At 34.1% G+C, this 14,068-nt stretch overlaps 1 protein-coding gene across 1 annotated transcript; it reads left to right on the top strand.

The window, feature by feature from the left end:
* Positions 1-9,314: 9,314 nt before the first annotated feature.
* LOC111900261 (protein C2-DOMAIN ABA-RELATED 4) lies at positions 9,315-10,595 on the top strand. The gene is made up of 3 exons (XM_023896138.3): positions 9,315-9,591; positions 9,955-10,047; positions 10,134-10,595. Exons 1-3 carry the CDS (start codon positions 9,475-9,477, stop codon positions 10,431-10,433), a joined length of 510 nt encoding a protein of 169 aa, XP_023751906.1. The 5' UTR covers positions 9,315-9,474; the 3' UTR covers positions 10,434-10,595.
* Positions 10,596-14,068: the final 3,473 nt, after the last annotated feature.

Raw genomic sequence — 14,068 nt, 5'->3', positions numbered from 1 at the left:
CCATCAAGTTTTGGAATTTAAAAGTTGATTAAAAGTTTAATTAAGAATGTTAAATTCTAAAACCCTAGTAAAGTTTTGAAAAGTTCAAATCACACCCTTATGGTTTTATTAATTAATTAAGGAGTATAATTAAAAGAGATTTAATAAATCCATAAAGGTTTAGGTTAACCTTTTAATTGAATTAAAAGTGTAATTGTTAAAGTTAACCATATAGTATTTTAAAAGTATAAAATACACCCTATACTATATATAACATTAAAAGTCTAATATTATATATATGTATGAGTAAAAGTCAGTCTTACCGTTAGTAGGCCTCATTCACGAAGCTGGTCTATAAGGGGTGTTTAAGGAAATTGCCTATAAAATGGCGATTGAATGGGTATCCACTCTTACCCACCGCACTCTTGACTAGTGGAGGGTCGTTAGCCGAACGGGTAGGATAGGACGAAACCTTCCATTATAAGTATAATGAAATACAAAGTAACTAAATGTTTTTCAAATTCCCAATCTTAGTTACTTAGGCAAAAGTGAATTGATGCAATTCCATGAAATTACACTTTGTGCCCATGCGAAGACGTTAGTGGAGCGTGTGTGGTTTACCGGCACACTAAATGGTTCTAAGAAAAGGTAGCAAAGGGTGACTCAATGTTTTTCATAGTTCGGTGGAGCGTGTGTGGTTTACCGGCACATAGAATAGGTGATTGTAACATGTGAGGGCACCATGTAGTTTGCATGGTTATTCACACCCGCTTTGTGATCCTCGGCATCCCAGTCACAAACAAGAGGGGCATATCGAGATTTAAACATGCCATTGAAAGTTCAATGAATCTCAAAGGGTCTAGGAGTTTTCATAGATTTTAAAACTTAAATTTCTTTTTTGTTTTTCATGGTGGAAATTAGTGAATCGTCATTCACTTACCTTCAAATGTTCTTCAATTTGGGTTACGGCATCCCTCTCCCGAGTTGTAGAATATTGTGTTGGGTCCTAGCCTTGGAATTTCATTTGGGTGATTTACCAAGGACTCAATCAATCAACTAACTTGAATTCGTTTTTCTCCCGATGTCAAAGTTCGACAACTATGGTCTTCTCAAATCCCGTGGAACAAGTATTCCACATGAAGATGATATTCCACGATTCGATCGAGGAACAAGAAATCATGCTTCACTTCCTCCTCCTCCTCCAATTATTCTCCCTAACCCACCAGATTGTAAAATTGAAAGGTTCAATATCACTCAAGCCCTTTTGGCAAGTAAACATAAAGAAGGAAAGTCGATGTGTGCACACGTCTTAGGGATGAAGTCACACTGTTGGGATCCGTTGTCTGTGAGGAAATGGTTGTTGATTGGGTTCTTCAATCACTTCCTAACTCATATAGTGAGTTCGTAAGAGAGTACTATATGATGAACCGCGACGTGACCCTTATAGATCTCACCTATATGCTTGTTGCTGCTGAATCAGCAATGGTTTGGCGCAATAGAAAAGTAAAGTTGATTGGTGAATCTGCCTTCAAGACCTCTATGGATATAGACAATGGCAATGAAAGACATGCAATGATCGAAAAGTTTGATCATAAGAGAAAGGCGATGTCTGAGGTAGTTCCATGTGTTGTTCCAAAGGAGTCAGTTTGCTTTTATTGCCAAGAGAAGGGGCATTGGAGACGAAGTTGCCCTATTTACCTAAGAGATCTAAGAGATGGGAGAGTCAAAAGTATGACTACGCTTTAGGTAAGAATCCACTATCTAACTCCATTAAGTTCCTATTCATTGATTCTTAATACATGATGTGATAAGATTGCATTTGAATGTTTTGAAGGATCGGTGAAAAGAAAGGAAGCTTGATAAGAGAGCAAGATGAATTTAATCACAAGAGATGGATCTCGATCTCATGGACTTGAAGATTGGATTTTGAGCTTAGATAGTTATGATAGAGTTGTTAGAAATTTTCTTTTTACATAGTTTTCAATAGATTTTGCATTGTAAGGACAAATGTTTTTCCGCTGCTTTTATAAATAAAATAAATATTGTTTGACTTATTTATTTATTTGTTTACTTTCTTGCAATGAAATCGTTATGTGAAAATTGATGTTTGCATATTTCTACAACAAATGGATATGATTCTTAGTTATGTTATTTATGGAAATGTCGAGAATTTACCAAATAGGGAGAGTTTATCATCGCCCAAGTTTCAATTGGACAGAAACTTGGAATCATGCAACGTGGATGCACGATGAATGAGAAATTACGTATTTGGAAATTAGACTAACTCATTGACAAAGTGTCAAGTGAAGGACTAGGAGATCGAATACACAAAGTTGTGTGTTGATCAAGTTCACCATAAGAGTAACAAAGATATTCGTCATGATTTACTAAAGGCTTAGTAAATATGATTACACTTACAAGATTAAGTGTAATTTTGAATTGATTAAAGGGTTTAGATCAATAGCAAAACGAATAAGAAGAATCAAATAGGCAGAAAGATAAGAGTTTCTCCATTCTAAGAAGAAGGGAGAGTAGCTTTTATGCTTTATGATAGGTCTTAATGATTAAGAACCATATCTCAATTGATCCTCTAAGTAAGTCTTGGTATAATTGTATGTCCAAGAAGAGGAATCAAAGATTGAAGAAATGGTCAAATCAAGAAATCCTATCATACTTCGTTCCAATAACAAGTCTTAAAGTTAAGATTGTGACATTGAGTGAATAGTATTAAGAAGGTTTATAACATTCATCAATTGTGGAAAGTTGTGATGTCTTGGATAAGACAAAGACCAACTAAGACCAAAATTATGAAGTGTTTTGTTTTGAGAAAAGCTACACTAACTCTTGAATATTTGTTTGTCAAGAAATGTTTTGATAAGAGAATCGTATATGTCAAGGAGTCAGTGGGAGTCTTAATAGTCTTGAAAAGTTTCAAGAACAAATCAAATAAGCCTTATCGATCATCACTAGCACACGAGTTGAGGTTTACAACCTATCGTGAAGACATTATTTTGTTTCTGTGCCAATTCAATCGAGTTAATTATGCATATGAGTCCTATGAGTTCTCATTTGAATGCATAAAAGGCAAGGACCTTGATCAATGGAAAGTACATTGATAGGAAAAGGTGAGCTGCTTAACTACTTGGAAGACGTGGTGGGCAGCTGTGCTACCATAAGGCAAGAAATCAAGATTAAGGAAGTTCGATCCATATGAGTTTGAATTTGTCGTAAACTTTGGTTTTTAACAAATTCACATGGATAGGAACACATACACCGTTTAAATCTAAGTGTCATAAGATTTCCTCCTTCATGAAAATGATTGTGAGAAAATGCTTTCACTAAGAAAGATTTTAAAAGATAGTGATTGTAAAATTGCATTCTCGAATTCGATCATGGTTACGGCATCCCTTTCCATAATTTGAATTGTGAGGTTTGGCAATTAGTCTTAATTGTTAAGACACACTTATGAACTATCTAAAGGCAAAAGTGTATAAGTTCAAGAAGCCTTGATAAAAGATTATCAAAGCACTAAGTATTAGAAACATGAACTTAAGAAATTCAATAAGTATTGTTTTTCTGAAAGTTAAGATGTTTATGAATACATGTCGAAGCTAGTGGGAGCATAAGTGTTATGTTTTATAATAATCATCATGATAGTGGGAGCATAAATGTTATGATTGTATGATTATTAAGGCACGTATCGCATAGTTGGCAATATTAATTATAGAAAACAAGAGTCATACTTTGCAAAGTTGTAAGAGTTGAATGGTTGTTTTGCTATAATTAAGGGAGAGAATATTATGCTTCATTTCAAATCTAAAGGATTAGGTTGAGAAATGTTAATAAACTTAGTCAAGGGTACATAATGTGTTCTTAAAATTTCGATTATGATTACGGAATTCCTTTTCACAATTCGGATTTTGAGAACATAGCAAATAAAACGTTGTGCATCGTGTCCCATACGCTTCGGGTATAGGATCGATTGCAAATGCTTTAATATTTGACCATTCTAAAATTTTCCAAATGTCTAGCGCATTTAGAGGGAAAAGGGACTAGAATCGGTTTTGACTAAAATAATTAAACAACTATCAAAGGACAATCCAAAGTTCGACGAGGATTGGTCGCTTGTGAGTAGTTGGAAGCATGGTATTAATGGACCATATTGACATTATGATGAATAGAAAAGATTCTATTAAGAAATGAGTTGTCATATGGAAAATATGGAAGCGTGTCCATATTGGGAAGTAAATATTGAAAATCTATGACTAGATTAGAAACCTTTATGCAAAAGGATGTTCAAATGAATGTACTTTGAGTGAGAGACATCGTATCTAAAGAATTGTCTTGTAACAATCTCCGATAGAGGACTTTGTAATATCATTGGCAATAGTCTTTAAGACTTTGGTGCAGTGACATTACAAAAGGATCGTTGCATAAAGTGTTAGAATCTAGTATATTCTATAAGTAACAAGAATTTGATATTCTCACACTTAAGAAAATGGATTTGGAGTTGTAAAATGAGAATGATTGGAAATGTGTTCAATTTGTCTATTTCACAAAAGTAAGAACCATAGGTAAACATTGTGTGCATGCTAGGAGCATGGGACAAGTGTAATAATTCAAGTAAGAAGTTGATTACCCGAAACGACAAATAATGAGTAATCGATATGGTGATAAATAAAACGTGTTTTGTTTATACTCAAAGGTTTGAGGCCATATGGGATTAGTATTATTCTTGTGTTTCACCTTGCATGTTTTGACTTCCAGAATAACTGAGTTTATTAAGAATAATCGAATTAGTCAAACGGGCCACAGTCGTTCATATGTGGGAAGTAGATATGAATGAAGATTGTCATGAATTGGTGTGTGGATTGTCTAGAAAAGTATTAGACCTAAGCAAATGTTTGCTGCAACGTTCATGAGTGCTTATGAATATGATTTGAGCATTGGATTAAACCCACGCTCACTTGAATCACTATATCGAGTGATTAGTGAGACGATAATATCTTATATTCTTGAAACCGAGATGTGTGAATTGTATCTTACTAATCGGTTGCACATTGATAATATGTAAACGCACTAGTAACTTGGTGTTATAAAACATATTGTTGTGTGTGATTTGGTTAGTGAGTGCAAGCAAGCATTGTATCAAAGTTTATCCGTTCCTTTTATCCAAGGTAGGATAAAAGCGATATCTTTGGGCCCCTCGATGGTTTAGTGATGACAAACGTAAATGCTCAGCCGGGCTAGGGCTAATTTGATTTGTTCAATTAGTCTGTCGTCATAAATCAGAAATCGAGATGTAGTACAAAGAGAATGATTAGAAATCATATCTCATACGATATCCAGAATGGAGGAATATATGATCCCTTATCTAAGGACACGCGTATCTGATATGATCAGAGTTGACAGCGGCTTTGGAAAGCTACGATTGCAGATCGGGATCTGAAGTCATACGCATAATAGTTGTTAGACTTATCCAAGTGGGAGACTGTTGGATTAGTGTCTAAGTCCATAACTATTTTGGTATGTACTTGACCCGATGGTGCATGGTCCTTTTGGGTTGCCTTCACCAAAGCAACTTGATAGGATGAATTATGGAGAGAAAGGATTAAATGTGATTTATTAATATATTATGGAAATAATATATTAAAGGAGAAATCATATTGTTTAATTAATATTAGTCAATAATTAATTGGTAATTAGTTTTGTGACTAAAAGAGATTAATTAAACGTAAGGGACTGGAATTGTAGTTATAAGATAATTATAATTTGGGCCATGGATTGCCTTATATTAAGGGATGGACGAATTTTAATGGGAAACCCATAAGGAAATCGTCCATGGGCTTGATAAAAGGAGTCTATGGGTTTCTTAGGGCTTAAGCATCCAAATTAGGGTTTCCTTGTTAGATAACCCTAATAGCCCAACTATATAAAGACCCCTTAAGGCTCAAAAACGTGGCTAATGATCTTTCTAGGGTTTCTACACATTTTTGGCAGCCTCCAACCTCTCTCCTCTTCATCCTCTTGCTTATGGTGTTTGTGAACCATTAGAGGAGTGACACTTGTGACTCTAAGCCTTCCAAAGTCAATACAAGGAGGAATTGGGATTGTTGTTGCTACATAACAATCAAGGTATGATCTTAAACCTAATTACATATTCATATGATTACTTGAATGCTAGAATTAGGGTTTATAGTCTTGGATTCAAAGCATGTACAATAGAGAAACCTAGATCCAAGCATTAGGGTTTGTATGAGCACATAGGATGTCTTATGACCAAAACCCATCAATAAATGCTACGAACTTTCCTCTCACAAGATCATCATATCACGACATGTTGTAATCGATGAACATCTTTTCCCCTTTGCTAAACTTCACGCATCCCCTCCCGTTTATGACTTCCTTCAACATTCAGTCACAACCGAACCACATCCAACCGTCTGGGATTCGGTTAACTATCCCACTGACCAAAAATCTCGTGTCTCCAATCCAACATCTCCTAACTCTTCTCAGAATATCGAGTCAAGTAGACCCACACCCACATCCCCAGAGACTCCGCCACCTATAAATTCCACTACTACCGCCGACACACCACCTCTCATCCATACTTATTCTTGTCTCTGGCAGACCAATACTCAACAGAACATCCCATCACCTCCATACTTAATTGACAATCCCACTACCTATCGAAGCCTTGTTGGGGCTCTACAGTACTTGACATTCAGCAGACCCGACATATCTTACGTTGTTCAACAAGTTTGCATGCACCTCGATCTGCCCACTGGAACTCTCTAAAGTGCATAATTCGATATGTTAAGGGCACAATGTATATGGGATTATACATGAATTTCAGTTCACCAACCAACCTTGTGTCCTACACTGATGCAGACTGGGTGGGTTGCCCGGACACCCGTCGTTCTACCTCAATCTACTGTGTTTACCTGGGGGACAACTTGATTTCCTGGTCATCCAAACGTCAAACAACTATTTCTCGATCTAGCACTGAGGCGGAATACAAATGGGTCGCTAATGTAGTCGCCGAAATTTGTTAGATACAGAATCTACTTTTAGAGCTTGGTTTACCACCTCGACACACGTCTTTGGTCTATTGTGATAATGTAAGTGCCATATATTTATCTCAAAATCCATTCAACATCAACGTACCAAGCACATTGAGATCGACATTCATTTCGTTAGGGAGAAAGTTCAAAGAGGGTAGGCTCGAGTGTTACATGTACCCATAAGATATCAGTTTGCTGGCATTTTTACAAAAGGCCTACCTCGTGTCTTATTCGATGATTTTCGTTCCAGTCTAAGCATTCGTCAACCTCCTCCATAGACAAAGGAGATATATTAGACTAGCCGATTATATAATATATATTGTGATAGATTGTATTATTTGTGTTTTAGAGGTTGTCAATTGTAAATATTGTGACCTATTTATATTCACGTGAATAAGAGGGAACGACTGACTTTTGCCTGATTCTATTAAATAATAATAATAATAATAATAATAATAATAAAATAACCAAAACAATGACAAAAAGTCGAAACTTCATGGATTAAATATTATCAGATGTTACTTAGGAGACTATAAATAATGTTTGATGGCTAACTGAATTACACTTGCACCAGATGGGTGTATTTGGGTCTGGATAAAAGAGCCTAACCATAATATTATGGCCCATAATTTGCCTAATGTTGGGCCCTTCAAACAGAGACAACAGTCAACAGCGTGAAAGATGGAGGTGCTCTTTCCCTCGTGAATCGGTGATGGGTATTGGATGGTATACGGTTGATGTGCTTCGGAAAAAATATTAAGTTAAAGAAAAAAACAAAGTTGTTTATTAATCAAATCTCAAAAAGATATCTAATAATAATCGTTACCAAAAAATATTAAAATTTAGAAAATTGTTCTAAAAAAAAGAAAATTCTATATGTACCCCCAATTATATTGTGTACCTCTCTAAACGAGTGTAATAGTGGCTATATAGTAATTGTCAACTTGAACTAGAAAATATTCTTACTTTTTTTGAGTTGTTAAAAAGTGTAATATTTTCTTTTGTTACAAAGATCCTCCTATGGATTTCTATTTTTTCATAAAAACGTTTTATAAATTAACTAGCATACATAAGTTATTTTAAATTTATTATCAAAAGCTAGTTTTGACATTTAATAATCATTATACATTAAAAATAAAACAAATGGTATTTATTCAAATTGATGGAATATTTGAGAGAAGGAAGGAATTGTGTTCAAACCAATAATGGAGCTAATATAAAAGTTAATTGATGCAATTATCTCTTCTTCGAATTGTATATTTTTTTAATTAGGTGCTTAAATATTTTAATAGAAAATTATAAATAAATAAATAATTCCATCCCCTCATAATGAAGAACTATAATACTTTGGTTCGAACTGAAAAGTATATATATAAAGTAATAGGAATCTCTTTTCTTATGTTCTTTAATGTTTTTCCTGTTGAAAGGTTGGGAGGGAGGGCAGCAACCAACAATAAAAAAATTCTATAAGATACGATTAATAATCATTTTGCATAAACCATATCTTCCTCTTACAAAAGATATTCACTTTATCCTTAAAATAAATTATTTTGAAGTTGTTGAAGAAATTAATATTTTATGATAAATTTCCAATTTTACATTATTCTATTGCTCGCTAAGTAGCTAACAAGTACCACAGTTAAATGTAAAAATAATACTTTTCAGATATAAATTTAATTTATATATATATATATATATATATATATATATATATATATATATATATATGTTTATTTAATACAAAATGGTTTCTAGACTAGTGGTATCATGATATCATGGGTTGTTTTCTATTTTTGAGATAGAAGGTTCATATAAAAGAGAGAATTTCACAATATTTCAAATAAAATAAGATTAAGAAAAAGAAAGAATTTCACAATATTTTGATGAAAATAGTACCACAACATCTGGTCTGAGTTTATTGTGTGGCCCACACAATAAGCATTTACCCGTTTGTTAGTTAAATAAAATTTCTTAACAAGAGTTCGGTGATTAAAATAATATATAAAGTTTAAATCCTAAGACATTCAAAATCTGAACAGGTGTTATAGAATAGGCTGATACATTCAAAATAAATGTTCAATGTTATGCAAGTGTCCTTCATTTCAGATGTTCAGAATGAACGGCTGAGATGGTAAACCAGTGTGACAGGTTCAAAATGAACGGTTGAGATGATACGATTTATTATTATTTTTTATAATTAAATAATCAATAATTAATTTGAACCCATCAATTAGCACCGTGTCTCCTTCTATATATGGGTTCCAACTAGAGGCTTAAGTTTGGTAGCCGAGACTTCAGACCAGGAAACCAATATATATAAACCTCAACTCCGCGTTGAAATACTCAACCCCTTTGTCTCTCTTTTGTCAAATACAGAAGTTCAAGCTTGCATTCGCACCTGGTTTACTGATTTCAAGCACATCATTATCATATGTCGTCGGATTCCTTGTTGGGTTTGCTCAGAGTTCATATCCACAAAGGTGTAAACCTTGCAATTCGAGATCTACGTAGCAGCGATCCTTACGTTATCATCCGAATGGGAAAACAGGTGAGTGAACTTTTATTAATTTTTTTCTTCATTCCTTTTCCTCGTGGAGAGATTCTACTTTCTAGTATTAATTGCTGGGTGATCAATGAAACTTCCGGAAACTTCGGAAGTTTGTTGCGTTGTCGAAATTTACATCGACTTCTTCCGCCGAGTTGTTGAATCTACTAAGAAAATGGTGGTGGTTGTGCGGTGGCTGATGGTGGAAGCCGGTGTTGGTGTAGAGTTGATTACGATCGTATACTTTGTTATTTCCGCCCAATGTAGTACGAAACAACGGCCGGAAAATAATCCCGGTGTGACGCCGACGAAAAACAATAAAAAGAATTCTGATAATTAAATAACTTTTTCCTAATTTTTGTACAGAAATTGAAGACTCGAGTGGTGAAGAAAAACCTAAATCCTGTGTGGGATGAAGATTTAACTCTCTCGATTGTAGAGCCTCTTCCCGTTAAACTCGTAAGCTGTTCTTCAATTTCTTGATTCTCTTCCCCTAAATTATCATCAAATTGATTTCAGATTTTGAAACATTAATGTTGATACAGGAAGTATACGATAGGGATCTATTTTCAGCAGATGATAGAATGGGGGATGCTGAATTCGACTTCACTCCATTCCTGGAAGCTGTAAGGATGCGTTTGAATTCTGATATCTTAAACAACACGATCATCACAACTGTGAAACCAACGAGGACGAATTGCTTGGCTGAAGAAAGCTACATAACATGGACAGATGGAAGAGTTGTGCAAAACATGGTTCTTAGATTACGAAATGTTGAATGTGGTGAAATTGAAATTAAATTGAGTTGGATCGATGTTCCTGGTGGTGGTAATAAACGTATGTAATTACTAATTAGCCCTTACTCCATTGATATATGCTTGTGTAGTTATTTCATTCGTTTCCAGAGGTCTATGTTGTAGTAGTAGATTCAAACAATATCTCTGATTTTATGTTAACAATGGAATGGTATTTTAGGGTTTTGATCGAAGTCAAAACACTTGTTTTTATGTGCATTGATGATCGTTTGTTCCATTTCTTTGTAAACTTGCTAAATCTAAAATATGAGATTCAAGAACATCTGGATTTGGTGATTTTTGTGTATGTCTGTTTATATTTCAGTTTTGGACTACATCTCAAAATGTTCGTTGTCTGTTTACTAATTGTCTTTAATGTGTGGATGTAGTTTCATGTGCTTGGTTGGAAAAAATGATGATTTGAAGAGGAAATTCAAAGCAAGTTTCTTGTTTGTTTTTTGCTGAGTTTTTAGTTAAAAAGGTGGGGTGGGAGGAACATATTAGTAGGCCGGCTATTTTGTTCTTTCTTCACACTAAAAAAACCTCTTCAGTACTTTTTAAAATAATTTCACATAATATATTGGGGAAAATGACTTTTGAAGGTAAATTAACTTTTGCGTTTGTACTCATTTGGTCCCTTTTCTTTTTTTTTGTATTCAATATACCATCGAACTTGTTGTTGGTGTTTACCACAGCCCTTTTGACCGGCTTTTGACCTGTGATAGCCGGTCAAAGGGTTATGGTGAACACAAACAACAAGTTCGATGGTATATTGAGTACAAAAAAAAAGGAAAAGGACCAAATGAGAACAAACGCAACAGTTGGTTACCCTCCTGATTCATTTTCCTTTTATTCATTTACAACAAATCTCACATCATCTCCTACTGATATTAATGACTTTATGAGATTCATTCTTGCTTCTCTTCAAAGCATAACTCACGAAAGGACGTTATTCATGCATGTACAACTTTGTAATGCACTTGAATATTTATTAGGGGAATCTTGACTAAGTAGGCGCATTTCATGATTACATTTACATTTGCAATCAAATGATTTATCGTATCATGGATTCTAGACAAGTCTACAAACGAATGGAATCACAAGTGTTGTGATTTTTGAGTTTACTTAGCTTTAAGATCGAACTCATGGGATAAGATACAACATCAATATGTACAATATTATGGTGATGTGTCTACAAAAGTAGCATGATATTATACATATTGATGTTGTATCTTATCCCATGAGTTCGATCTTAAAGCTAAGTAAACTCAAAAATCACAGCACTTGTGATTCCACTCGTTTGTAGACTTGTCTAGAATCCATGATACGATAAATCATTTGATTGCAAATGTAAATGTAGTCATGAAATGCGCCTACTTAGTCAAGATTCCCCTAATAAATATTCAAGTGCATTACAAAGTTGTACATGCATGAATAACGTCCTTTCGTGAGTTATGTTTTGAAGAGAAGCAAGAATGAATCTCATAAAGTCATTAATATCAGTAGGAGATGATGTGGGATTTGTTGTAAATGAGTAAAGGGAAAATGAATCAGGAGGGTAACCAACTGTTGCGTTTGTTCTCATTTGGTCCCTTTCCTTTTTTTTGTACTCAATATACCATCGAACTTGTTGTTTGTGTTCACCATAACCCTTTGACCGGCTATCACAGGTCAAAAGCCGGTCAAAAGGGCTGTGGTAAACACCAACAACAAGTTCGATGGTATATTGAATACAAAAAAAAAAAGGACCAAATGAGTACAAACGCAAAAGTTAATTACCCTCAAGAGTCATTTTCCCAATATATTGCCATTAAAGTGAACTACCTTTCTAAAAACTTATTGATACTAAATAGAGAAAATTCGGATAATAACCAAAAAAGGAGATTGGTTTGAAGAAAATAACCAAGGAAAATCAAATTTTGGAAGATGACCACATGATTCACAGAGCACCCTCTGCAGAACCATTAAATGCTCTGCGGATCCTCTACAGCTCTGTGGAATTGCTGTTTATTGATTTTTTTTTTTAAATTACATTTTTTTCGTTTTTTTTTGCGTTCATTTTCATTTATTAATACTATTTTTTTAAAAAAAACACTAATACCATATGTGATTATGTAAATAATTTGACTAAAAAAGGTTAAAAATAATAAACTTATGTTTGATATCAGTCCACAGAACTCTTTGGGAATCCACCCTCTGCGGATCTATTAAAGCCTCAGCGGATCCAGCTACAGCTCTGCAGAATGTTGGTTTTTTAATTTTTTTTCGTTTTTTTTTGCGTTCATTTTCGTTTATTAATATTATTTTTTTTAAATATACTTAATACTTTATGTGATTATTATGTAAAAAATTTGACAAAAAAGGTTAAAAATAATGAAATGTTTTATGTAATATGTTTGCTACTGATATATGTTTTTCATGTATTTGTACTGTTTGTATTTTATGTTTTATGGAAGAAAGTAAAAGTTAACTCAACTGGTTTTGTAAATAACCTAATAATGAAATGTCATATATATACATATATATATATATATATATATATATATAAGAATCAGTGTACACCTCTGCGGAGCAGTACACACCTCTAAGGATCAGTGTACAGCTCTGCGGATCTGTACACATCTCTAAGGATCAGTGTACACCTCTGCGGATCAGTGCATACCTCTAAGGACCAGTGTACACCTATGCGGATCAATGCACACCTCTAAGGATCAGTGTACACCTCTGCGGATCAGTGCACACCTTTAAGGATCGGTTACAGAAGTTATAGACGTATTTAAGTAGTTATTTGTGAGTTTGTGAGTTTCAATTACTAGTAGAAGTTGTTTTTTCGTTATGTTTGTAGAGAGTGATTTGTAAAATGAGTTTTATTATTTTGTGTACGGGAGGTTCGTGGCAGATAGTTAATGGAGTTGAGGTTTACATTAGAAATAATGTGAAAAACTATGGTTTAAATCTTCCTCCTAACATTGACCATGAAATGTTATTACAAATGGTTAGAAGTAAGGCGGGTGTGTTAAATAGTCATATATGTTTGTCTTTTAAACACCCGGAGTTAGGGTATGTCATGGAACTTGGAGATGAAACTGATGTATTTCAACTGAGACATGTAATGTCTGAATCAAAGAAGACGGTGCATTTGTATTTAACGGTGGTAGGTGAAAAAGATGAAAAACAAGCAGTGGTTAACAACCAGTTTAATCCAACAAAAACTAATAGAGGTCGTAGAGAAAGCCAATGTGATGGAAACCGTTCAAGGGGAAGAATAAATGACACTTTTGTATCAGATAATGATAAAGAACCAAAAGTAGGCATGACTGAATTACAACGTGAAAATTTGTTCGAATTTAGAGAAGTTCCTGAAATTGATGATCGAAGATGTGCGGAAAAATCAAATGAAGGGTGGTCGGATGACGAGTACACGCAACGAAAAACTGTTTTTAATCCATGGTAAATTAATTGTCAATCAAATCTATAACACCAAAAAAGTGCTTGCATTTGATGTTAAATTCAAAGCCGTTAGAGGAAAGTTTTAGATAAAGGTTGAAAAATCTTCAAAATCTCGGTACCAGGTTGTTTGTATGCAAGAAAAATGTCATTGGCGTTTATACGCATGTGTCATTAAAGGAACAGAAATGTTTGAAATTAAGACGTTTAATGACGAGCATACATGTTCTTCATTGCTT

This window comes from Lactuca sativa, chromosome 2 (assembly GCF_002870075.4).
Source record: "Lactuca sativa cultivar Salinas chromosome 2, Lsat_Salinas_v11, whole genome shotgun sequence".
NCBI lineage: Eukaryota > Viridiplantae > Streptophyta > Magnoliopsida > Asterales > Asteraceae > Lactuca > Lactuca sativa.
This window is presented reverse-complemented; position numbering and strand designations above follow the sequence as displayed.

Excerpts from the sequence above, each read along its gene's own strand:
- LOC111900261 (XM_023896138.3), top strand. The coding sequence starts at position 9,475 with ATGTCGTCGGATTCCTTGTTGGGTTTGCTCAGAGTTCATATCCACAAA. Across the intron at positions 9,592-9,954 it reads TCATCCGAATGGGAAAACAG|AAATTGAAGACTCGAGTGGT; the intron begins GTGAGTGAACTT and ends ATTTTTGTACAG. Across the intron at positions 10,048-10,133 it reads AGCCTCTTCCCGTTAAACTC|GAAGTATACGATAGGGATCT; the intron begins GTAAGCTGTTCT and ends ATGTTGATACAG.